The sequence below is a fragment of the Herpailurus yagouaroundi genome, unplaced genomic scaffold, assembly GCF_014898765.1.
Source record: "Herpailurus yagouaroundi ecotype Mexico unplaced genomic scaffold, PumYag 141, whole genome shotgun sequence".
Taxonomy (NCBI): domain Eukaryota; kingdom Metazoa; phylum Chordata; class Mammalia; order Carnivora; family Felidae; genus Herpailurus; species Herpailurus yagouaroundi.
This window is the reverse complement of record NW_024412396.1, coordinates 29,703,031-29,730,747: the sequence shown is the minus strand read 5'-3', so window position 1 is coordinate 29,730,747 and position 27,717 is coordinate 29,703,031. Positions and strand designations below refer to the sequence as shown.

Below are 27,717 nucleotides of genomic sequence, written 5' to 3'. Positions count from 1 at the left end.
CGCCCCGCCGCCGCGCTCCCGAGCTCGTGCGGAAACCCTCGGGGCCTCCGCCTTCTCCCGCTCCGCGGCGGACCCTGCGAATTCGGTGGGACTTGCCTTCCTTTGGGGGAGTGACGCTTACGAGAGCCATTTCCTCCGTGCTCGCAGGAAGGAGCCATGGCTCTGGACGGGATAAGGATGCCAGATGGCTGCTACGCCGATGGGACGTGGGAACTGAGCGTCCATGTGACGGACCTGAACCGCGATGTCACCCTAAGAGTGACCGGGGAAGTGCACATTGGAGGGGTGATGCTCAAGTTGGTGGAAAAACTCGGTGAGTAGCATCCCAGCCGCGGCAAGATAACGACCTCCAGACTGAGGCTGCGGAGAGGGGGAGGCGGCTGGGGGAGGGGTGGATTTTGGAAATCCTGCTTGGAATCCCGCAAATACTTTGCAAAACTCAAAGGTCTTTCAGTGTTTCAGGAAACAGACTTTTTCACTTTTGTATCTTGTTTTACGTCGTTACTGTTTGAAAATTTCATAATGTAGTGATTCCAGCCTTCCAATTAATAAACTTAATTGCGTAAACAGTTAAAATTGCGAAAACACTCTATTTCTTTGCATTCAGCGACTTCACGTTGAAAGAAATGAGAAAAGTGCGCAAGTTTATGTTGAAAGGGGGACGTTAACAGGGCTTGTGGTTATCAATAACTTGCCTTCAGTGTACCTGAATGTTGGCGACATCTGGTATTGAGGATGATGCAGAAATTCTTTGAAGTATAAACTGTACTGGAAAATGTGTAACTTCTGGTGCCAGTGAAGGTTCTTATAGCTGTGCTACTACGTGATGGAGTGTATTAAAATGTTCCAGTCATCCACTCTTACGAGGGGTGGGGCAGTGTTTGACTATCTGTAGTCCTGCTTTAAATAAGCTATTTCGAGTGTTCAGTTGTATATTAACAAGCTCATAAAAGAATTTTGTGCTTAAAAAACAGGCATAATTAAACTAATTCTGGACTCAGTATTTGCTTGGGTACAAATGTATATACCACATTGATTTAAAACTGACAAGGTTGAAATACTAGGGTATCCAATAATATGGACTGTAAGAAAATTCTGCTGTGCATATTTTGCTTGTGATGGAATTTTCAGTTTTAAAAATCAACTGAAATGTTTGTATAGATGATTTTATCACAAGAGAAATGCTCAGAGGTCCGACTTCCTGAGTTTAACATGCCTTTTGTATGTCTTGCAGTTCTGATAAGGTGAGGTGTGGCACTGCCTTTGCTGGGGGGGGGGTCTTTATTTAAACACAGTATTCTTCAAGGCACTCTGGAAAATTAGAGAAGTGGTTATTTATCAGGAAACATATTTCTTAACTCAGGGATTGTTGTATACCTACCCTGTAAATTTAGGGTAAGAGTGCCCCAATGGAATTTGCAAAATAAGGCCAAAATTCATTTAAGTGGACGTTCTTTGTATCTCTGCAGGAAGTTTAATTACTGAAGGACCTAAAAGAAGCTCCTTACCAGGTAGACTCTTCCTTAGGACTGTGCATTGTTGGGCTGAGACAGAGCCCAGGAAAGCGAGCCCCCCTGGGTAGTCCTTTGAGAGTGAGATTTTTGCCCTAGTGTTAATCCAATTAACTGTTGGTTAACATTTTCCTATCTGATTGACTGCATCAATCACTGTTTGTAAAATACTTGTGAATCTTTTTTGTCCAGCACTAGTGTGGGATAATTTAAGGAAGAAAATAACAAATATAATTATTAGTGTTTCCTTTGTTTTCAAAGGAAACAAGCATTTGTGTCAGATTGCTTATATATGATCAGTGGACCTTATTAATACACTGGTTTCAATAAGAGATGTTTCTTATTATGAAAAAGGAGCTGTTGAAGGTGACTGAGACAGCTTACAGTTCTTGAAAGCCAGTCTTTTTCTGATGAATAAATAATGACTTCTATATTTATACTGCATTGATTAGAACTGTTTATTGCAGAATCACAGACATAGAGATATAGAGAATAAACTATTTGCAGACAGAACTGATGTTAATATTGACTATAATCTGAATCTTTTCATGTTGATACTTTTTAATTTTTTACGCAGTGAAAGAAGCCCAGCAAAGTGGGAAGTGCTGTGTACGTGGAAACCTTTCATTTTTCTTGAACTGAACCAGTAGTGATCTGTTACATTTTGACTTCCAAATAGAAAGTGCTTTTCATCATTATTCTGACTTATCTGTTTGGTAAAAGTAGAGCTAAATGATTTTTTGCTCCTGGTTTTAGGATTAGATTCTTTGAATGGTAAACTATTTTGTTACCTACTGGTACTGAGAAGAGGAGAAATTCAGTAGGGCAGGATCTAAAATTTACAAACCAGGTTAGTCAAATTAAAAAGGAACTTTCTTCAGAGTTGCTTAAAACTGCTGTGGCTTGCCTTTTGAAACATTGTGTCCCTGAAGGTTTTAAAGGGTGGACTGGGTGGACTTGTCAGCAACTACAGTAGATGAAAGCAGCTTGCAGAGTCTAGATGATAAGAGGTGGATATGGCACAGGGTCATGAGTCTTGGGATTGCTGAGCGGAGATGGACATTTACCAGAATCCGACTTCTATGGCTTTGGAAGTTATGGTACCATAGAACAGAAGGTATTGCAGCTTTCACCAACATCTTCAGATCCCAGATGCCTGTCTGGTGTTCTTCTTACTCTCATCAGAATCTGTATGAATACCAGAAGCATTAAGTTTTAAGGATTTCTTCCTGTGTAACCAGTGATAACAATTATTTCTATGGATTGATAGATTGTATGATGACTCCTCCCTTCAAAATTGTATTAAAATTCTGTATGTGGGGCTCCTGTCTGGTTCAGTCTGAAGAGTCAGTCTGGTTCAGTCAGAAGAGCATGTGACTCTTGATCTTGGGGTCGTGGGTTCAAGCTCCATGCTGGGTGTAGAGATTATTTAAATAAATAAATATTTTTTAAAAATAAAATAATAGGGGCGCCTGGGTGGCGCAGTCGGTTAAGCGTCCGACTTCATCCAGGTCACGATCTCGTGGTCCGTGGGTTCGAGCCCCACGTCGGGCTCTGGGCTGGTGGCTCGGAGCCTGGAGCCTGTTTCCGATTCTGTCTCCCTCTCTCTCTGCCCCTCCCCCGTTCATGCTCTGTCTCTCTCTGTCCCAAAAATAAATAAAAACGTTGAAAAAAAAATTAAAAAAAAAAATAAAAATAAAAATAAAAATAAAATAATAAAAATTTGTATGTGCACATATGGAGTATTTTGAGAAAAGGCTTTTTATTTTTTTTATATTTTTTTAATGTTTATTTATTTTTGGAAGAGAGAGAGAGACAAAGCACGAGCAGGTGAGGGGCAGACAGAGAGGGAGACACAGAATTTGAAGCAGGCTCCAGGCTCTGAGCTGTCAGCACAGAGCCCGATGCGGGGCTTGAACTCACGGACTCCAAGATCATGACCTGAGCCGAAGTCAGATGCTTAACGAACTGAGCCACTCAGGCACCCCTCGAAGAGGCTTTTTAACTTTCATTAGATTCTCAACGAGGTCTGTGATCAGAAACAGATCATGACACAACTCCTGGGTTTGGCCCTTGAAGGTCAGCCTTATTGTGAAGGTATAGTGTTCAGCCCAAACTTAGGCACTTCAGTTAAGCAAGCTAAAAAAAACTAAATAATGCTTCCTTAGTAGTATCGGCAACATTATTTTATTTACTTATTTATTTAAGTTTATTTATTTTGAGAGAGACTGGGGGAGAGGCAGAGAGAATCCCAAACAGGCCCCACATTGTCACTGTAGAGCCTGACATGGGGCTTGAACACATGAACCCCGAGATCATGACCTGAACTAAAACCAAGAGTCGCTGATTAACCGACGGAGCCACCCAGATGCCCCGACGTGGTTGGAATTTTATAAAGAACTTTCGCACTTAAGGTCATTAAACTATGATTTTTTGGGGGCGCCTGGGTGGCGCAGTCGGTTAAGCGTCCGACTTCAGCCAGGTCACGATCTCGCACTCCGTGAGTTCGAGCCCCGCGTCGGTCTCTGGGCTGATGGCTCAGAGCCTGGAGCCTGTTTCCGATTCTGTGTCTCCCTCTCTCTCTGACCCTCCCCCGTTCATGCTCTGTCTCTCTCTGTCCCAAAAATAAATAAAAAACGTTGAAGAAAAAATTAAAAAAAAAAAACAAAAAACTATGATTTTTTTGATGTCTGACTTTGATTCAAAGATCTGAAAAGCTTCTTTAAATCTTAGTGTAAAACTGACCTTTTAAAAGAAAATAAAGAGTGTATGCTATGAAGAAGCGGGCTTTAGAGAATTCTATCCTGATGTCACAGAAAACTTTTTCTATCTATGACTTAGTTTAGGCTGATTTAGAGAAATAATCTCCACAGTGGTCCCCTCAATGTTTATACCTCATTCTGAAAATGAAGAATTGTTATTTTTACCTTATTATTTTTTAAAAATCCAGGTTGAAAGCTTCAAATAGAATTTTAAAAATTTATTGTACTTTTTGTTAAAAATAATTTTCAAACCTGTAGAGTGTTTTTTATTTTAAAGTCAGGAGTTAATAAGGGGTCCCTGACTGGCTCAGTCAGAAGAGCATGTGATTGTTGATCTCAAGGTTGTGAATTTGAGCCCCATGTTGGGTGTAGACATTACTTAAATACAACTTACAAAAACAAAAAAGTAGAGTTAATATAAAGAACATCAGGGATAAGAATTATAAAAATAAGACATCAGAATAAAATGATAAGCTAATTGTATTCAAAACTAAGTTTTGTAAGGAAGAGGCCCAATTTTATGGGATTCCCTTATGTTCCTCTGCAGATCAAGAAATACTAAAACTGTTCTATTCAGTAGTACTCAGAACTTAGTATTGAGGATTCTAAATGCCAAAGAGCTGCTTTGTTTCACTGTGTTTCAGCATCACTTTATAAATGTCTTTTCTGAACTTTTTTTTTTCTTTTCTGGATTTCTGTCTACAAGTTTGTGAGTTCATGGGGCTCGAACTCCCGAACTGAAAGAGCATGACCTGAGCTGAGGTCAAGATCAAGAGTCCGATGCTTAACCGACTGAGCCACCCAGACACCCCTAGATTGTGATTTCTGAGTTTCTTTTTGCTGTGAGTCTATGAGTAGGAAGAATGTAGAAGTGCGGTTAGATCAGGTTAAAATATAGAGAAAGAAAGTACAAATTGGTGGACTCAGGAATAACTAAAAAGAAATACATGGAGTTGACCTAGAAAGTTTAAGGAATGTTTCTGAATGTAGCCTTTAGAAAGAAGTCCTCCTTGCATTGAAGTGTGTTATGTTCTTGGTGTAAATAATAGTGTACATTTATGTTGGAGTTGCATGTTCAGATAGAGTTAAGTTGTGAAGTTAACATGTGACAAAAAAATAGATTTTAGTTAAAATAACCTTTGAAAATCCCTTAAAGTGGTTGTGAATTATGTTATACGTTTATTGTCTCCTAGAAGTACAAAGTAGCTAGTGTTTCCTTCAGAAACTTTAAAAATAAATTTCTTTAGCTGAGCACCAGGTGAAGAGTTGGCTTACATTGTGGGATCTGTTGCACAAGAATCCTTTAAATACTAGGAGTGAAGCTTGGCAAGATGCACACAGGGAGAAAGGCATGTGTTAACTGGACAGCTCCATTCTCATACTTGTGCTTAGTGCTCCTTGGGGAAGGCATGTTTGTTAGTGAAATGGTGTCTATGCTATTGAAATCCACAGTGTTTTTCCCTGAGGGCTTATGGTTGAATTCATGGAAATAAAATAATGTACATGGTGCAACTTCACTGCATTTATTGTGAAATATATTAAGATTACAAAAAATTGTTAAAAAAATCTTTTGGAATGGGATGGGAGAAACACTCAATGGTAAAATCATATATATTGAAATGGATTGAATTTTAGCTAAGTATGTACTGTCTGACAGCATGTCTACTCTTTTTGGAATACTGTTAATGATCCATAAGAATTGGACATTGGATTTTATCTGTTTTTAGCAGATGTTAGTCTTCTTAAGATTAAGGACAGTATGTAAATTTTACTAAAAATTGCCATAGCATTAAAAAAGTATGAGCTGTTCCTCAGAAATATTATGTGTTGTTTGCTGCCATGTTTTGTACCCTGTTGTTTTTTAAATGAACCAATACTGTTTGATTCAACTAGAGTTAACTTACAGAGGCACTAAAAATAATGTGTCTTTTTAAATTCAGTTTCTTGGGGCGCCTGGGTGGCACAGTCGGTTAAGCGTCCAACTTCAGCCAGGTCACGATCTCGCGGTCCATGAGTTCGAGCCCCGTGTCAGGCTCTGGGCTGATGGCTCAGAGCCTGGAGCCTGTTTCCGATTCTGTGTCTCCCTCTCTCTCCCCCTCCCCTGTTCATGCTCTGTCTCTCTCTGTCCCAAAAATGAACGTTGAAAAAAAAAAATTCAGTTTCTTAACAAAAGGTCTCATTGGAGATGACTAATAGCTATTTAAGAAAACTTAGAGAATATTAATGTTTTACTTTTTATCTTCAACACCTTTTGAAATTTCAATCTTATAAATTCAGTAGTAATAACTGAGTACGGTATAATCTTCACCTAGGTCACCAGTTAGCATCTTGCCATTTGATTTCTCTATACACACATACATTTTTTTGAATCACTTTCAGTAAGTTGCAGATATCATAACCCTTCATTCCTGAATATTTAAAATATGTATCACCTAAGAACAAGGACTTTCTCTACGTATTATGTTACAGTTATCGAATTCAGGGAATTAAACATTGATTGAGTCGTATTGTCTAATACGCATCTCTATTCAAATTTGCCTCTTGTTCCAGTAATGGCCTTTGGTTTTTTCCATCCAGGATTTCATTCCATGTTTAGTAGTCACTAAACTGTTCTTTACTCACTCTCCTTTAATAATACATTGTGGCTATCAAGTGTTGCTAGTTATTACTAGACATTGTTAGGTATAGCTTTCCCATAATGTTGGCTGTCTTCAGGCTGTAGTAGATGCTAATGGATACCAGAGTAATAAAAAACAGCATTCTGGGGGCGCCTGGGTGGCTCAGTCGGTTAGGCGGCCAACTTCGGCTCTGCTCATGATCTCGCGGTCCGTGAGTTCGAACCCTGCATCGGCTCTGTGCTGACAGCTGAGCTTGGAGCCTGTTTCAGATTCTGTGTCTCCCTCTCTCTGACCCTCCCCCGTTCATGCTCTGTCTCTCTCTGTCTCAAAAATAAATAAACGTTAAAAAAAAAAAAAACAGCATTCTGGCCCTGTCCCTTAACCTGGTGTGTGTGATTTTTGAACAACTAATTTGACCTTCCAAGGGGGTTTTTGATGTCTACAAAATGGAAATTAAAAAAACAAAAAACAAAAAAACAAAGCACTTTCTCATAGGCCTTGGTGAGAATTAAAAGAGATAATATGTGCGAAAATGCGTTTATAAACTATTAGTGTTATACAAATGAGAGGGGCTGTTTTCTCTGGCATTGAGAGCCCCTGAATATACAGAATGGGGCGGGGGGGGCGGGACGCGGGGGGAGGAAGGGAACTGCTTTTAAAAGGAGTTAAATGTAATCTGGACTATTTAATAGGTTACAGCTTTGAAAACAGAGACTTGTACTCCTCAGAGTTTAGTTTGGGGCTGCTTTGTGTTCTCACCCCCTAAACGAGAAAAATAGCTATCATTCCAGACACACACCTACCTCTTTCAAATGTAATAAAAGCTATTTAACTGCTGTTTTCTTAAGATTTCTGAAGTCAAATGGACCAATAAGTGGATGGTGGTATTACAGAGATTTGAAAAATCTATAACCATGAGGTCTTCAGTAGTAAATTAATTCTTTTTATAAGAGCAATGTTTTTTTATTCAGTTATAACAAAGGAATGATATAAAATTGTTTCTTGGCACATGAAAGCATTCAGCCCGTTTAGAAACTAATGAAATTGGTTTTGGAAAAAAGTGAATGTATGCAGTATTTTTATTTAAATAATTATTTTACTGAAATAAAAACCAATAATGCTAATGCTATGGTATGTTACAAAATGGTATATACGCCCTGTGTGAGTTAAGCGAATATTCTAAAGGAATATTTTTAAATGATTTTTTAAAATGGAGGTATGATGTTCTACACTGGGTTTGTGGTTACAAATTCATATCCATTATAATTCATTTGTAACGAATTATTTGCATAATTGCATTTATATTAGTTTTTTGTTGATGTTTATGTTACTGAGGTACAATTTACATTACCTTAACATTCATCCTTCTTAGTACAATGTGCTGAGCTTTAACAAATGTATGTAGTCATGTAAAACTACTGTAGTCAAGATACAGGATTTATCTAGCACTCCAAGAAGTTTCCTTGTATCCTTTACAATCAGTCCATCCCCTTAACCCCAACTCCTGAAAACCCCTGATAGTTTGCCTTTACTAGAATGTCCTATAAATGGAGCCACAGAGCATGTAGCTTTGAGTCTGGTTTCTGTCACGTAGCATAATATAAAGTTTTTCTAAGTAAAAATTTTTTTTAGCATAGTACATTTAGATTCATCTATGTGTCATGAGTGTAAAAGCAGTTTTTTCTATTTCTGTGTATTGTAGGGATGTTTACCAAGTTTATCCATTCACCAGCTAAAGGGCATTTGTGTTATTTCCAGTTTGGAGAGATTATGAATAGGGCTGCTGTAAACATTAGCATGAACATATATTTTCATTTCTCTTGGATAACTACTGAGGAGTGGGATTGCTGGGTAGTATGCTAAGCATATACTTAAATTTATAAGAAACTGCATCTTTTCAAAAGTGACCACATTATTTTGCATGCCTGTCAGTACTGTATGAGAACTGGAAGAAAACAGTTTGAGAGTTCAATTGCTCTGAGTCTTTCCCCAGCACTGGTGTTGTCAGGTCTTTTGTTTATATTTTTCTTAATTTTAGTCAGTCTAATAAGTATGTAGGGGTAGCTCTTTATGATTTTAAATCACATTTCCTTAATGATGGGGAGCTTTTCACATGCGTTTATGCCATCTGTATATCTTTTTAGTGAAATGTCTTCATACCTTTTGCCTGTTTTTAAAAAAATTATGTTGTTATTGAGTGTTATGAGTTCTTTATGTATTTTAGATACAAGTCCTTTTTCAGATATGTGTTTTGCAGTATTTCCTCCCAGTCTACCAGTAGTCACTTCATTTTCTTAACAGTATATTTCAAGGAGCAGAAGTTCTTAATTTTGATGAAGTCCATTTTATCAATTTTTTTCTTCTCTGGGTTGAGCCTTTTAAAGTTGTCATATGTAAGAAATCTGCCTAACCTGTGGTGTCCAATGGAAACCAATTTGTTGCTAATCTACTAGAAAACTTAGTTTTAGTCACAAATACTATCATGAAGCATCTCTGAATAATCAAAGAAAAGTTTCAGAATTTAATGTTCTAGGAATGTTACAGAGGAATTAAGTCTGGGTTCTAATCTTTAATCCCACCACTTAATAGCTGTGTGATTTTTTTTTTTTTAAATCAGAGTTTTCAGTGTTTCAGAATCTTAATTTCCTTATCTATACAGTATAGGTAAACACAGAATAAGCCTTCATTTAAATTTGTTTCCTTCTCTTTGTAATTTTATTAGAGTTCTTTGATCATTGTTTTTCAAATGTGGTAACTCCTTCAACTAGATGATACACCATTCTAAAATAATCCTGTTGTGGATAAAAGGATCCTTATTCAGGGGTGCCTGGGTGGCTCAGGCGTCTGATTTTTGGCTCAGGTCATGATCTCAAGGTTTGTGAGTTCGAGCCCCACATCAGGCTCTCTGCTGAAGCTCAGAGCCTAGATACAGCCTGCTTTGGATTCTGTGTCTCCCTCTCTCTCTGCTCCTCCCCAGCTCACGTCTGTGTCTCAGAAATAAATAAACATTAAAAATAAAATCTTTAAAAAAAAAAAAAAAAGGATCCTTATTCAAACCCTGGTCCACTCTCCTTCACTGAGAATATTATACTATTTATTCCTAGTGACTTACCTAGAGTTACCTGGAAAAATGTTTTGAAAATTTTATCTTGTATTTTTTCCTCAGTTTCAATAATTCTGCTCTTAAGTGAATTATTCTGTATAAGAGAAGAAGATAAGTAGTAAATGATTAAAATGTGAGGTTACATTTGGATTTTCTTTCATGATTCATGTTTTTGGACTTGATTATCTACTATCTAATTGAGGACCAGCCACCTTCAGTGTTTCCGTGGGCAACTTTATATAATTCCAAAATTAGGAAGCTGATCATCTCTAGCTCAGAGGAGATGAAATCTGTTTTATAATCTGTAGTGAATCTTTTCTCAAGTATTTAACTATCTTAGTTTTTATATTATGCTGTAACTAAAAACTACATCAAGTATTTCAAAGATGGTAATTTCAAAGCAAGTGTAATGATGATTTAGATATCTTTTTCTTTTTAATTTTTTTTTTAATGTTTATTTTTGGGAGAGAGAAACACAGAGTGCAATCAGAGAGAGGGAGACACAGAACCTGAAGCAGGCTCCAGGCTCTGAGTTGTCAGCCCAGAGCCCAACCGTGGGGCTCAAGGCCCACGAACAGTGAGATGGGATCTGAGCTGAAGTCAGACGCCCAACCGAGTGAGCCACCCAGGCGCCCCTAGATATCTTTTTCTTAATGGAACACTCAGGTTTATGAATAAAACACCAACAAAGTGCCAGCTTTATTGATGATAGATGAAGATGTCTATTGGATAAGTGCTTCCCAGCTTAATATTCTTTAATGTAGTTGTGGAATTTCCTAATCTTTGAATTTAGAAATAACTTGGAAAAAGAGCAAATGATTGCTGTTATCAATTTACAGTTTTATGCAAGGTGTTGAGTTCTGTTGCTGTGATAGAATGCTCTTGTTGTGGAGCATAGATTGGGGTGTGGGGACAGCCTGCTGCTGTAATGGTCCTGACTTTACTATATTCTAGCTGTACAACCTTGTGCTGTGTGACCTGTCTGTGCCTCTGGCTGCTCAGCTGTAAAATGGAGTGAATAGTAATTGTATCATAGGATTATTAAAGGATTAAGTTAGTTAATGAATATGAAGTGTTTCAGAATAGACTTTGTAAATGCAGTGATGATAATAATGATGATTGTAGTCCAGGCTCTTTTAGTGGTATGTAAATTTTTCCCTTTTACTGAACTAGATAAATAATGATATTTTATAAATGATTGAGAATATGTCTTTTATAAAGGTAAGCCAAATAATACTTGTTCTCTACCATATTAAGAATTTATTTATTTATTTATTTATTTAGTGTTTATTTTTGAGAGAGACACAGACAGAGCACAAGCAGGGGAGGCCCAGAGAGAGAGGGAGACACAGAATCTGAAGCAGGCTCCAGGCTCTGAGCTGTCAGCACAGTGCCTAACGAGGGGCTTAAACCCACATACCGCAAGATTATGACCTGAGCTGAGGTTGGTCACTCACTGACTGAGCCCACCCAGGCGCCCCAGGAATGTATTTTAACTTTAATGTGCTACCTTGCATCACTGTTGGTAGTATTATAAAGAAAATATGACAAGAATGTTTTAGAAGCAGATTTTATGCACCAGTGTATGCAAAATTACAGATAAATTATGCTGAATTGGAAGGTATTTACAATAAATTTAAATTCTGGTTTAGGCAAATGCTCTCATTAAAGGTAAACTTTGTTAGTTTAAGAACTTAGTCTAAGACATGACTACTTATATGTGACCTTGGCATGTTATTTAACTTCTGATTATTTAATCTTACTTAACCTTAGTTTACTTACCTGTTTCTTAGAGTTAGTATAAGAACTAAGGATGGTATTAAAAGGATTCACAGAATCCCTGGTAATTAGTAAGAGCTCAATAAAATGTTATCACCAGTTATATTTTAAATGCTATGTAAACCTAAAACGTAAACTTGAATTGTAGATTGAAGTAGTCTGTCTACTTTGTTTTCACTGTATTTATGTGGTATTTGACCAGAAACACCTTATTTTCTTGCTCTTGTGAATTTTGTTGAATGATTCTGAACTTTCTGAATACGTTACCTGAAGCCAGATTGCCTAGGTTTGAATACTGGTTTCACTGTCTATCAGCTTTGTGACCTTGGGCCAAGTTATTTAACACTGCTGTGTCTTGATTTCCTTACAAGTAAAATGGGGGTAATTATATATTTCCTTATAGGTTTCTTGTGAGGATTAAGTGAATATATATGTGTAAAGTTCGTAGAACAGTTCTTGGGCACCTGGTAAGTACTAGTTTGTAATAATTATTATTTTATTGAGGATCCTGATGGACCTTTGGAATATCTCACTATTAAGTATCTTACCTTACGGGTTTAAGGAATAAATAAATGCCTTAAAGATCTTAGGGAATGAAAGACTTTAGAGTGAGAAGGGACATTTGTGTATAAGCGTTCCTGCATGAATATACTTCTGTACACTCACACTCTATTTTTGATAGGTTATAACAGTATATAGCAGGAGACTTTGTGGGGATAGAAGAGGTACGTAAACTTGACCTCATCAGTAGTAGCAGCAGCAAACGTTTATGGAGGGCCAAGCATTATATTCGGTAATGGGGCATAGTCCCTGCTTAAAATGTGAGCAGCTTTCTAGTACCAAAATGAAAACAGAAGATTGCTTTGACAGTCTGGTTGTGAAATGCCAAAAAAGTAGTACAGGAAGATGATGGAGATTTAGAAGAATGAGCAATGACTGGTCTTATTTGAAGGGGGCCAGAGTGAAAAGTTAGTTCGGAAGGAAGAAAGGCATTCCAGATTGTGACTACACTATTTATGGTGTATTGAATAATAGCTTGGAGAAGTAGGAGATAAGATTATAGAAAGGACACCTGAAAGTTCGGTAAGAAGATGATACTCTTTCCTATTATTCCTTCACTCCCCCACTTAAATATTTTAAATGAGAATCTACTGAATGGTAGACATTGTACTACAAATGGGAGAGATGGGAAGTGAACAAAATTAAACTCATTCTTTGTTTTCACTCATTTCGTAGTCGTAGGGGCAAGACAATCTTTAAGTAAGTAATTGCTATAATTTGATGAGTGTTGATAATTGAAATAGTTATGGGAGTATCTACTTGGTTACCTGACCTCTGGTATATAGGGAAGGATTTTCGGAGGCAATTACTTTTAAGTTGAAGGTGGAGTGGGAATTAGCCAGAAGAATGGCAGAGGATGTTAGCATAAGGGCATGGGTTGGAGGAAGAACAGGTTGGGAGAAGATGAGAAGTACCAGCTTGAGAGGTGGAGTGAGAGAGGGTGGCCATTTGAGGAACTGAAAGAAGTCTATTGATGAGGGAAGAGCAGTCCTGGGGAACTAGTGGCTTGACAGGCATAAGAAATAAGTGCTTAAAGTGCTTTATAAGCCAGGCTTAAAAGATTTAGTGTTATATATACGAAGAGCTGTGAGATACCAGTAAAGACTTTAAACAGGGAGAGACCTCAGATTTTTTCCAATTTGAAGCTCATTCAAGTATGAATGTCAGTAACATAAGATGTAAGCAGTAAAGACCTCTTGGATTCCAAGAAATATTTATTTCAGTAGTCTAGACTCCTGTATGAGGATTTGTTAGTATTTTCTGAGATAAATTTAAAATGTCAAAGCCAATAAAATATTCTCACTAAATTACTTCTTTTTTGAACTGTAGAGTGGTTAGCACCTTTGATCACCTTTAAAAGACAAATATAGTTAGTACATTTGTGAGTCAAATACTAACTGGTAAATTCAACCCTGATGTTACTGTCTTAGAATTTGTCAGATGTTGATAATTCATGAACTCCCCAGTCCAGTCTTCTAGGAATTAAGCCAAGTTGAACCAAATTAGTAGTAAGCCTTTAGGATTGGATAGAAAGTTACCCACCCACTGGAAATGAATAATTGGCATACTTTCCTCTATTTGTGGGCACTGTGTAGTTGCATGCACGGTTTATGTGATCTGATAAAGCTTCTCAACTACTTTGGGTTAGTATATTTTGTAGTATTAAGTAACAAATTGAAATTGATAGACATTATTTTGAGTTGCTGAATAACTTCAAAAGGCAATTTGTAAGCTTAGTTGATTCTGTTTTCTTTTGATGACCCAATTCCTAAATTTTCAGTCAGTGAGTTATATCAAAGAAATACCAATTTGTGACTTTTTAGTTTCTAAGTGTGTTCTGTAATTGATCAATCCATCCACTTTAGTCAGTCTTTGAAGCTTTAATGTAAAAATAATCATTTTTTAAATTTAAAGTTGGATAGGGTACTTTATTTTTTAATATTTTAATATTTAATATTTAGTATTTTAAAAATGTCTATTTTGAGTGCGTACGAGCAGGGGAGGGGCACAGAGAGAGAGGAGAGAGAATCCTACACAGGCTCCACGCTGCCAGCACAGACCCCTATGTGGGGCTCTATCTTACAGACTGTGAGATCGTGACCTGAGCTGAAGTCAAGAGTCAGACTTTTCACCAACTTAGCTACCCACTTGCCCCTTGAATGGGGTACTTTAACTGAAATATATTGGCAGTTGGGGGTGCTGAGTGACCCAGTCGGTGAAGCATCTGTTGATTTTAGCTCAGGTCTTGATCTCAGGGTTGTGTGCTCAAGCCCCATGTTGGGCATGAAGCCTACTTAAAAAAAAAAAAAAAAAAAGGAGTATATTGGCAATTTGAATGATGTGTAAACTTTGAAGCAGTTTACAGCATCTGCTAACAGATTAAAACCATTTTAAAAAGAAAATGACATACCAGATAGATTTCTGGAAACCATCAGTGCTTTGTATACTTTCAGTATACACATTTCAGTTATCAGGCTTTAGGTCAGTAGCACCAGCCATCCAACAACAGGGTTCCCATTTTAGTTACCACCATACTTTAAGAATGAATAATTGCTTGAAGTAAGAACTCCTTGTTCTTCATTATGTAAATAACAGGTGTGCATTGTGACCCAGTGACCTCTCATGTCACTTATTTCAGAGTCTGCCCGTGGTTGGTCACTGTATATTTGTTACACAGTTCATGCATAGTCACAGTGTGTAGCAGTGTTGCCTTTTTGTCTTCCACTAATAAACTCACGACATATTTTACAAAAATGGATCATTGACAGTGGGAATTGTACAGCAAAGAAGCAAAGAGTGATAATACTGGGAGTGAAATTGGAATCACACATGGATGGGGAATTGTAGAAGAAATAGCTCACCATGGACTGTGGATGCTGTCACCATTGAGAGACCTGACATGCAGCCAGAGGGATTTAGTGAAGGCAGATAAGTTGACAAATAAGGAAGGTGGTATGACAAGAAGGATGAAAATGTCTCAAAGTGACACAAGCAAAAAAAAAATTGTTATGGAAGGAACTCTCAGAGATATTTCATGACATTGAAAGTGCAAAGGATAGAATGTTGGAAGTTGACCCAAACTTAGAAGGAGTACAACGATTTGCCAAGGCATAGGTGGGCACTGTTTAAACAACTCTTGATAAATTTTTACAAAGAAATATAGCAGTTCTCAATGTTTCTAATGTTTTAAATTACACTGCACTTAATACCAGTTTTTCTATTTTTTCATTTTCCTATTTCACCTAAAACTGACAGAGTTTTTAATCTTTGACAAAACCTTTTGTCATGGAGTAATAACGATTTTCCATATTAAGGTTTTTTAACATGTTGCCTCTATATTACATTTATTTATTTGTTTGTTTAAAGTGTATTTTGAGAGAGAGACAGAGAGAGCGAGCTGGGAAGGGGCAGAGAGAGAGGGAGAGAATGAGAACCCCAAGCAGGCTCCATGCTGCTAGCATGGAGTCCGATGTGGGCTTGAATTCACAAACCATGAGACCATGACCCAAGCTGCAACCAACAGTCAGATGCCAACTGAACCACTTAGGCACCCCTGTTACACATGTTTATTGGTTTAATTCTGGGTGCCATACCCTGGGTTCAGTCTTTGAGATACAAGATGAATAAGCTCAAAGACCCTCAATTGAAGTTGTTTATTTAAAATATAATGAAGTGTAATGTCTTATTCAGAGTGCTAATATGTACCTTAACTGTTTTGACAGGAGGGTCAGTGAAGACTCAGATGGTAATATTTGAGCTGATTCTACTGTAGGACTTTATCACCTTCTGAGTGGGCAAAGAAAAAAGTATCCAGGCAAGGAGCTCTGAAACACCTGGTTATGCCACAGACTTGGCCAAAGCAGGAGTTGTAGCTGGGGATAGCTAGAGGGATGTGGGGCACAGATGGTTAAGATTTGTGTAACCTATTAAGATCCTATAAAACACTAGCAAGAGAGGAACTTGGAAAGTTAAGTAGAGAAGTAAAATTACCAAATTTACATTTTTTATTTTTTTTTTAATTTTGTAATGTTTATTTTATTTTTGAGAGAGAGAGAGACTGAACATGAGCAGGGGAGGGGCAGAGAGAGTAGGAGACAGAATCTGAAGCAGGCTTCAGGCTCTGAGCTGTCAGCACAGAGCCCGACGCGGGGATTGAACTCATGAACCACGAGATCATAACCTGAGCTGAAGTCGGACATTTAACCGAGTGAGTCACCCAGGCGCCCCCCAAATTTACATTTTATAAGGTAACTTAGTTTTGCAAAAAAATGGGATTATAGTAGTCAGGCAAGAAATGTTGAGGACTGCAATGTAAAAGGAGAGAAAGGGACAAATTCAATAGCTGCTTAAGAGGTAAGTTCCAAGAAAAACTGAAGGAGAGGAAGAAACAGAATAGGATTCGAGGAGATATATCCAATTTCAAAGATTTAAAGGTTAGGTTAATATAATTACTATTTGCATGATCTTGGTGTAGTCTTCCCTTAATTTGTTGGATGGAGTGGGGTGGAATGGGGGACAATTATGGAGTTATGAAATATTTGCATGCTTCATTGCCAGTTGTTTTTTTTTTTTTTTGTACCTTATTGATTAACAAAATATGTTAGCTAAGGTAGTGTTGGGACTTTCTTTATGCAGTCTGTTTCTGTTTTTAATAGCTATGGAAAATCAGCAATATACTTCTTTGTAGAATATTAATGATCATATTATAGAAACTTAAGTCTTAGATGATGGTGTTGTGATGGAGTGTAGAATGCACTGCTGAGAATTATGTTGTTAAAGAGTAGTTCTGGAAGAATTAATCTTAAAATAAGATTAATTTAGACTTTTGAAGAGTCAAACCAGGAAGAGAGGAATTGACTTGGAAGGTATTCCAATTATTTTTAGATGGTAGAGTATTAATTTTATAATAACATAAATCTCAAATATAAAACCAAAAGTGATTACATAGTTTTTCTAGATTGCTTATTTGCTATTGACACCTGTTTGCGGTTTTCACTTGTTTTAAAGTTCAGCTTAATTTTGCATATTAGCATATGCATTCTTAAAATATTTAAATAGTTGCTAACAGAAACTGTTTTGAGTTTTACAGGCATACCTCAGAGATAATTGCTGGTTTGGTTCCAGACCACTGCAATAAAGTGAATATTGCAATAAAGCAAGTCAGAAGAATTGTTTTGTTTCTCAGTGCATATACAAGTTATGTTTGCATTATGCTGTTGTCTATTAAGTATGCAATAACAACATTATGTCTAAAAAAGCAATGTGCATACCTTAATTAAAAAAATACTTTTAGGGGCGCCTGGGTGGCGCAGTCGGTTAAGCGTCCGACTTTAGCCAGGTCACGATCTTGCGGTCCGTGAGTTCGAGCCCTGCGTCGGGCTCTGGGCTGATGGCTCAGAGCCTGGAGCCTGTTTCCGATTCTGTGTCTCCCTCTTTCTCTGCCCCTCCCCCGTTCATGCTCTGTCTCTCTCTGTCCCAAAAATAAATAAATGTTGAAAAAAAAATACTTTTATTACTAAAAATGCTAACCACTATCTGAGCTTTCAGTAAGTCATGGTCTTTTTGCTGGTAGAGGCTCTTGCCTTGATGTTGATGGCTGCTGACTGATCAGGGTGATAGTTGCTGAAATGGTGGGGTGGGTGTGGCCCCAGTTAATTTCTTAAAGAAATAATTTAAGACAACAATGAAGTTTGCCTCATTGATCGACTCTTCCTTTCATGAATGATTTCTCTGCAGCATGTGATGCTGTTTGATAGCATTTTATTCACAGTAGAACTTCTTTCAAAATTGGGAGTCCATGGTCTCAAACCCTCCTGCTGCTTTATCAACTAAGCTTATGTCCTATTCTAAATACTTTGTTGTCCTTTTGTGTTCATCTTTAGGAGTAGATTGCACCTCAAGAAACCACTTTATTTGCTCATGCATAAGAAACAACTTTATCCATTCAAGTTTTATTACAAGATTGCAGCAATTTAGTCCTTCAGGCTCCTCTTCTAATTCTAGCTCTCTTGCTGTTTCCACGACATTTACAGTTACTTCCTCCACTGAAGTCTTGAACTCCTCATAGTCCTCCATGTGGATTGGAATCCACTTCTTCCAAACTCCTGTTCATGTTAATATTTTGATCTCTTCCCATGAATCAGGAGTGTTCTTAATGGCATCCAGAATGGTGAATCCTCTCCGGAAGATTTTCAATTTACTTAGCCCAGGTCCATCAAAGGACTCACTATCCATGGCAGCATCAGCCTTATGAAATATATTTGTTAAATAATTAGACTTGATAATTGAAATGACACTTTGATCTATGGGCTGCAGAATGGATGGTGTGTTAGGAGGCTTGAAAACAACATTAATCTCATTGTACATCTTCATCAGAGCTCTTGGGGGACCAGGTGCATTTTCAATTAGCAGTAGTATGTTGAAAGGAATCTTTCTTTCTGAGCAGTAGGTCTCAACGTTGGGCTTAAAATATTCAGTAAATCATATTGTAAAAAGGTGTGCTGTCATCCAGGCTTTGTTCCATTTATAGAGCATAGGCAGAGTAGATTCAGCGTAATTCTTAAGGGCCCTAGGGATTTTTGGAATAGTCAATGAGCATTGGCTTCAACTTAAAGACATCAGCTGCATAAGCCCCTAACAAGAGAGTAAGCTTGTCCTTTGAAGCTTTGAAGCCAGGCATTGACTTCTCTCTAGCTATAGCTATGAAAGTCGCAGAAGACATCTTCCAATATAAGGCTCTTTTGTTTATATTGAAAGTTTGTTTAGCGTAGCCACCTTCATAAATCTTAGCTACTACATCTTCTTCTGATAACTTGCATCTTCTAGGTGTTTCACCTTGCATTTTTATATTCTGAAGTTGGCTTCTTAAACCTCATGAGTCACCTCTGCCAGTTTCAAACTTTTGTCAACTTTCTCACCTCTCTCAGTCTTCATAGAATAGAAGAATTAGGGCCTTGCTCTGGATTAGGCTTTGGCTTAAGGGAATGTTGTGGGTGGTTTGATCTTCTATCCGGACCACTAAAATCTTCTTCATACCGGCAACAAGGCTGTTTTGCTTTCTCATCATTCCTGCTTTCTCTGGAATAACACTTTTCTTTGAAGATTTTTTCCTTTGCATTTGCAAATTGGCTGTGTTGCACAAGAGACCTAGCTTTCAGCCTCTAAGTTTAATCAGTTATAGTTTTTGATTTAAAGTGGAAGATGTGCAACACTTCCTTTTACTTGAACGTTTAGAGGCCATTACTGGGCCGTTAATTGGCCTAATTTCAGCATTGTTATTGTCAGGGAATAGGGAGGCCTGAGGAGAGGGAAAGAGATGGTGGAAAGCTGGCCCGTGGAGCAGTCTGAACACATGTAACATTTATCGATTAAGTTTGCCGTCATATGAGCATGGTTTGTGGAACCCCAAAATAATTACACGATGGTAGCATCAGAGGTCACAGATCACCATAACAAATACAGTAATAATGAGAAAGTTTGAAATATTGTGAAATTTACCAAAATGTGACAGACATGAAGTGAGCAAATGCTGTCGGAAAAATGATTGCAGATAGACTTGCTTGACACACGGTTGCCACAAATGTACAATCTCTAAGAACCACAGTTATCTGTGAAGTGCAGTAAAATGAAGCACAATAAAATGAGGTATGTTTATATTTGCTGTTATTAAATCAGTTTGAAACATTCATAATTTAAATATACATTCACATTTGGTGTTTAGAGACTGACCTGATGAGAGACTTGTGTAGTTTTGGCTGATTCTAGGCTGGACCTCCTCTATGACCAGCCCCTCCCTCTCTTGAATTACAATTTTCATGGTCTAGTTCATAATTTTCTGGTGTAATTTCTTATTTTTCTTAGTATATATCTTGAATTGATTAGCTTCTTGGTAAGTGTGTGGTGGGTGATGGGGTCCATTATATATCAATAAATTGGTATTCCAATACATATGGATAGTATTAGAACAAGGAAATGGAATGGTTTGAATGACTATTTCCACATACCTCTTGGAGACCCTAATAGAGTGGCAGTCTCTCTGGTGATAGGGTTTCTCTGTGCCAGGGAGGCAGTGTTTACTTTGGGCAGAACTGGATCAACCTAAATTTCGTCCCTGAACCCATTTTTTCATGCTGACTATTCAGTTGACATATCAGTTAGATATCTGTGATAACTGAATTCTGATCTCATCTCTGCAACTGAGGAACTGTGGGAGCTCAAGCAAGTCACTAATTCCACTGGAGCTGGTTTCCTTATCTACAGGAAGAATTTAGATTAGGTTGAGTTTTTCTTTCTTTTCTCTCTCTCTCTCTCTCCCTCTCTCTCTCTCTCTCTCCAGGGGGATGGAGCAGAAGGAGAGAATCTTAGGTATGCTTCATGCTGGGCCTTGATATGGGACTCGATCTCATGACTGAGATCATGACCTCAGCTGAAATCAACAGTCGGACGCTTAACCGACTGAGCCACCCAGGGGCCCTGGATTGGATTGATTTCTGAGGACATTTTCAGTTCCCAGTTTATATGAGCCTCATAGCAGTTCTGTGATAACTGGTGGGGGAAAGGCACAAGCTAAACAAGTTGCGGTAAGGTCTGGTGAGGTTAGACTTCATGGAAAGTTTGTTGAACCTCTCACCAGAATTTTACTGTCTGCTGTAGCCATTTGCCTTCAAGATTTTTTGAAATCTATTCCAAAATAGTATTCTTACCAGTGCAGGTCACTTAGCTCTGGGGGAGGAAAAGCGGGTGCTAAGGAAGGGAAGGGAGGAAATATATTCCCCATATGAAGCCTATCTCACTTCTCATTGCTCCCTCTGGGAAGACCTGGTGTTTCCACTGTATTTAATAATCTTTACTTTCCTGCAGATGTCCAGTCTACCTTCTTTCTCACTCCTAAATACATATTTCCTATACAAAATGTGCAGGATAATCATCAGGATTTCACTGTGAAATGTAAATCAATCTTAACATTAGTCCTTTGACTTCAGTTTAACAGGTCCAAATCTGTTTCTCTTCTGAATAATTTTATCTTGGTTAATGGAGTGTTGTTTAAGGTTGCCACTCTTTACCCGAAGAATACAAAAACACTAACTCATAGGGATACATGCACCCTTGAGTTTATGGCAACATTATTTACAATAGCCAGGATATGGAAGCAGCCCAGGTATCTACCAATTGATGATTTGATAAAGAAGATGTGTATATATATATATATACAGTGAAATATTATTCAACTATAAAGAAGAGTGAAATCTTGTCACTTGCAATGACATGGATGGAGCTAAAGAGTATAATGCTGAGTGAAATAAGTGAGTCAGAGAAAGAGAAATATTATATGATTTCACTCATGTGGAGTTTAAGAAACAAAACAAATGAGCAGAGGGGGGAAAAAGAAAAACAAACCAAGAAACAGACTCTTAACTATAGAGAACAAACTGATGGTTACCAGAGGGTGGAGGGATGGGTAAAATGGATGATGGGGATTAAGGAGGCATTTGTGATGGGCACCGGGTGATTAAAATAAAAACTTAAAAAGAAAGAATGCCACTTCTGAAGTCACATTGATCTGGATTCAGAGTCTTGAGTCTGTATATACTAGCTTTATGATCTTTGGCCAAGTTATGTAACTCCTATCCTTTGGTTTTCTCATTTCTAAAACGGGGATTTTAGTAGTATTTAATGCTTAGCATTGTGTGAGAATTAAATGAGAATGTGTTAAGTTTTACCCATATATATTAAATGTTCAATGAACAAATCTTAGTGCTTTTGTTACTGTCCACTTAATTCTCAAGCTAGGAGCTTTCTAGATTTCCTCTCCACTTTCCAACTGTCCTCTCTGATCTATAGTCATTATCATTAAGACCTGTGATTCTAACGTATATATGTTCATCATATTTGGCTCCTTCTCTTCAGCTTCTGCCTTAAATCGGATCCTGCTTCCAGAACATTGCAGTAAACTTCTTGCTGCCAGGCTCTTCCTTTTTCTGACTCATTCTCCATAATCCCATCATAGTTACTTTCATAAAATAATCTGATTTAGAGCCTCCATGGTCTGTAGTATAGTTCCTCTTAGCATGTGTTGGAACTCCCATGTCTCTTAAGTTCCAGGTAATATGTCACCTCTTCTTCAGAGCCCAATTCATCTGTTTCCTTATAGTTGGTTGCTTCTGTGGCATTTTGTTCTTTTACCTTTTTAGCTCATTTTACTGGTCTGTGTCCCTTACTTGGGATGGAAAGTGCCTTAGGATGGGAGGTCTTACTAATTTTATATTCCTGAGGCCTAGCTTAGTGTGGCAAATGGTAAATACTTGGAAAATGTTTATTAATTCATGTATTGATTGTGTACCTGAAGAATAATATTTTTCATCCATTTTGCTTCCTCTTTGCCTTTTAAAGGTCTGAATACTTAAAGAGACAAGAACAAGAAGGAACATCCTAAAATCAAGGGAGGGGATCCTCAGCATCCTCACCTCTGAAAGGTGAGGAGGAAGGAGAGCTGAGGACAAAAGAATACGTGATTGAATAGTGAAATTAATATCTGATGTCCTTACATTTCAGTAGATATTAGGGATAACATCGTAGAGAGAATTTTAAAACTTACTGAAGCATTAATTTTACTTGTAGACCCTGTCTTTATACATTATTGGCATTTCATTAGAAACATTAGAAGAGTTTGTATATTTATTTCAGCAGTTAGAGAGGAAAGCAGAAACTAAAACTCTTCTGTCAGTAGCTTAGTAAATGTAAGAAACCTTGGCTTAAGACAACAAATTACAGCTGGAAAAGAGGAAGGAGGCAGGTTAATTTGTGCAAAGAGGACAGGGAGAAGCCAAGGACCCTAGGTTAGCAGGAAGCCCTTATCTTCCCCACAGCTTACCAGCAGTCTTCTCTTCCCTCTCTAACCCAGATTCTGTAGATGCCACTGGTGACAGTTTTCCTTACAACATCTCAAGTTGAAGCATTGTCTACATATTTCCCCCCAAAAACTTGTGATACATGTTTAGTATGATATAATATTGTTAGTAATATACCTTGGGTTATTTTAGATTTGTGTAACAGTCTGATTTGGAATGTAGCTATTGTTTATAATGTTTCTTTATGGTAAATGAACTTTTGGAACATAATCATTTCGTACGGTAGGGTTTGTCTTGGACAAAGTAATTCATTCTTTTTAAAGATGTGAGAAAGAAGAGGAAGTCAGTTCAGTTTGGTTTCCCCATGTCTAAGGAAATCTCCCTTGTGTTTCTGGTTAGTATAGAAGCATGTTTCAGTTCTAAAGTTGAAGACAAAATGGGTTTTTTCTTGGTGGTGTCTTCAGGGTTAATGTTTTCTTGGGGTAGTAATGAAGGGTCTTTAAAATTTTCAGTATGAAGATTTATTCATTTATCAGGGATTGTGTGCCAGGCAGTGTTCTAGGTGCTAGCAGTATAATGGTGGTTGAAATAGACATTGTTTTCATTTTAGGGATTATAATCTAGTAGGGAAGAAAACACTTATCCCTCCCATGAACAACAAACAAAACGAATGCAAATTTTGATCATCAGTATCACAGTGTACTGAAATAGAGGATAATGGAGGGACATAGGATATTGGAAGGTTTATCTTAGGGTGGTGAAAAAGCCTTCTCTGGGAACATGAAATTTAAACTAAAATTTGAAAGATGAGAGGTATTTAGACATTCAGAGTAGAATAGCATGTGCACAGCAACTGAGGCAGGAAAGAGGTTGTTAGTTCTTGGAATAAAAGGAGGAAAGTGTGGTTGAAGCAGAGGAAGGGTAAGTAGCACAAGGTAAACTCAGAGAAGTAAATAACCCATAGTGTGTGGGGCTTTGTAGACTGTGATAAGGCATTTGGATTTTATTTTGAGTGCATTTGGAAGCTGTTAAAGTCTTTTCAGCAGGGGAATGACATGAGTGTTGAGTAGATCACCTTGGATATTATGTGGGAAGTGCTGAATGGAATCAGGAGACTGGTTAGGAGGCTGTTCCAGTGGTCAGTGGAAGAGGTGATAGTGACCTGAACAAAATAAGTTCATGCCAGTTGAAACTGGAGAGTTTGGGAAGTTGAACTGAAAGGACTGCTGATAAATGTGGGGGATGGTGGGGAAAGAAGAATCCATTACCTCTAGATTCTGGCTTGAGCAACTGGGTTGGCAGTTAGTGCTATTTAGTGATAGTAGGGATTGGAAAAAATTGGGTTGTTCTGGATATACTAAGTTTGAGATGCTTGCGAAACATCCAGATAGAGATAAGGATAGGCAGTAGGTTGTATAAGCTAGTGCTCTATGCAGAAGGTTGGGCTGGAGATAAAAATTAGAAATGTTAAGTGTATAGATGCCATTTAATGCCATGGGAATGGATGAGATACCTTAGGGGGCCAGTATAAGAAGTGTGGTTCCTAGAAGGTGGGAAGAGCAGCAGAGCATAGTTAATAGGATGGGTTTGAGATAAATAGACACTTAGACACTTCTTTTGTCATAACACAAAGGCAGAAGATCTGTACAGATTCAAATGCAAGAGGGTTTTAGATTTGGTTGGCATGTAGGTGAAATAGTTCCAGTCTGATAGTTTCTGTATTTTCTGAAGTAGAATCCATGATTATCTACCTAGAAGGAGGGAGAATAGTCATGAATTTGAGGAAGGTTGTGAAGGTTGAAATATAGCAGTGGATGAAAGAAACCTAGGATTGCCCAGTGGTGTCTTAGACCCTGATGATAATAAAATTTATAATAGAGGCATACTTTGGAGATGCTTTGGATTCTGTTCTCAATCACCACAATAAAATGAATATCCCAATAATATAGTCTAATGAAATTTTTGGTTTCCCAGTGCATATAAAGTTACGTGTACACTATAGTCTGTTAAGTGTGCAGTAGCATTATGTCTACAAAACAGTATACATACCTTAATTTTAAAATAGTTTGCTACTAAAAACTGCTATCATCTGAGCCTTCAGCAAGTCATAATCACTGATCACAGATCACTGTAACAAAAAATAAAAGTTTGAAATACTGCAAGAATTACCAAACTGTAACAGAAGCACAGAGTGAGCAGATGCTTTTGGAAAAATGGTGCCAGTAGATTGGCTCAAAGCTGGGTTGCCGCAAAGCAAGTACAATAAAACAAGTTGTGCCTGTAATTGTTTCAGTCAGTCTGGTTGTGAAGTGAAGGAGGGAAGATCCTCTAAGTTTGGTAGAGTGATTAGGCAGTAGAAGTAAATGGTGCAGTGGAAGAGTTGGAAAGTCTTATTTTGGAGGTCAAGAGGACCGTGGCCTGTGATGTGGACTGGCCTGGTCGGTTTGCATGGCTTGCTTGCAGTGGTGTCAGAGCCAGTTGTTTATTAGTAGCTTTGTTAATAGCTTACTAGGATCGAAGAGTTCTTTGCCATCAGTAAAGACAGGGTAAATTCTTGACATGCAGTAGTTATTACCACCTAATTTGGGGTTTTAAGAGGATCCCAAAACAAAAGGAAACAGCAGAAAGTGTATATAATATTTGCGCAGTAGAAAAATATCTGTTTACAAAAAATAAGGCATGTGCCCAGCAAGTGTCTGTGTACTTATAATTTAAAATAAAATGTTGACTTAGCAAAGATTATCTAATGTAAACTTTGCTTCTGGTTTATGGAAGTTATGAGAATGCTAAACAAATTTTGTATTTCCTTCCTGAATGAATATTATTTCGTAAATATGCAACTAGAAATCTAAGCTACTTAAAAGTAACATCTTGTTTCCTGTTTATTTCAAACTGTTACTAATTAGTTACTTATTTTTAAAATGTGAGTACTTGAATAAGTTAATTCAGTTAACTTTCTATTTGGCTTTTTGTTTTTACTTTTAAACAATTAAAATTTTTAATTTTTTATTTCATTTATTATTTTTTTATACATAGTTTATTTTGAGAGAGAGAGAGTGCACGTGAGCAGGAGAGGCAGGAGAGGCGCAGGGAGTGAGAGAAAATCCCAAGGAGGCTCCCTGCTGTCAGCGTGGAACCTGATGCAGGACTCAAACCCACAAACCATGAGAGCATGACCTGAGCCAAAATCAAGAGGCAGACACTTAACTGACTGAGCCACCTAGGTGCCCCTAAAATTTTTTTAAAATGGAAGTAAATAGTTGCGTTTTAGAATTGCATATCAAAATGGTCAAGAAGGAATTGTGGCCCTATTAGGACAAGATTAAATGGTGTGTTAATAGTGCATCCCCTTTCTCTGTTCATATTTTCTAGAGTGTAAGATAGCTGTCATTGCATAAAGAGGGACATATTTTCTGTAGCAGAAAGCATTTGAAATATTTGCTTTTCTTTTGTGACTCATGGAGCTGGTGAATGCCTCAAAGCCATTTGGTAGAATAAGCAATATTTGTATACTTAGCACCCCAATAATGAAACCCTAAGCCTTCTGTTCCTTAGAATATACATGTGGTGTCTTTGTAGGATAAATACTCAACTACATGAATTTGAGCATTCTGTTACAGTCAAGGAGGAAGATTTATATTGATTCAGTTAGTGTTTTAGCCATTTGCGATTTTAATGATATGAATTTGCATGCCTAGCAAATAGTGTTATTTTTATGTGTAACAGAGCACAACATGATTGGGTCTTTTAAATAAGGAAGGAATAGGGGCGCCCGGGGGCTCAGTCGGTTGAGCGTCCGACTTCCACTCAGGTCACGATCTCACAGGTCATGAGTTTGAGCCCCTTATCGGGTTCTGTGCTGACAGCTCAGAGCCTGGAGCCTGCTTCAGATTCTGTGTCTCCCTCTCTCTCTCTCTGCCCCATCCCCACTCATGCTCTGTCTCTCTCTCTGTCTTAAAAATAAATAAAACATTTTAAAAAATTAAATAAGGAATACAGGAGTAATTCTTTCCAGAATCCTGGCAAAATGTGTTTTTTTTTAAATTAATTAATTTAAATAAAAAGCTTATTTTTAAATTCCAGTATAATTAATGTGCACTGTTATATTAGTTTCAGGTGTACAACATAGTGATTCAACAATTCTATACATTATTCAGTGTTGGCAAAATATTTTGAAAAATCAGCACATACTAATAAAATTTATTATAGAAGACCTTTACTGGGTATATGAAATTAAAAATAGTTCTTGAATTCTAAAAAATTACTAAAAAGGCAAAATTGATGAATAATGTTTTGTCCCCTAAAAAAAGAAAACAGTGACTTTATTGTATATTTTCCCTTAGGTTTTTTTTCTGAGAAGGTTTGTATTTGTGGTATGTTGCTTCTGACTATCTAGATACAAAATTTAAAATTACAGTATACCATATGTGCTAACTAACTTGGATGTAAATTTAAAAATAAAATTTTAAAAATTAATTAATTTAAAAAAAAGAATATGTTAAATAGGGGTGCCTGGCAGGTCAGTTTGAAGAGCAT

At 37.5% G+C, this 27,717-nt stretch overlaps 1 protein-coding gene across 6 annotated transcripts in view; it reads left to right on the top strand.

The window, feature by feature from the left end:
- FERMT2 (FERM domain containing kindlin 2) overlaps positions 1-27,717 on the top strand; it is an 86,007-nt gene that overhangs the window by 575 nt on the left and 57,715 nt on the right. For all 6 annotated transcript variants that reach the window (XM_040477157.1, XM_040477158.1, XM_040477160.1 and 3 more), the window contains exon 2: positions 148-313. In XM_040477157.1, the coding sequence (XP_040333091.1) occupies positions 157-313 (157 nt within the window). In that variant the 5' untranslated portion in view covers positions 148-156. The remainder of the gene's footprint in view (positions 1-147; positions 314-27,717) is intronic.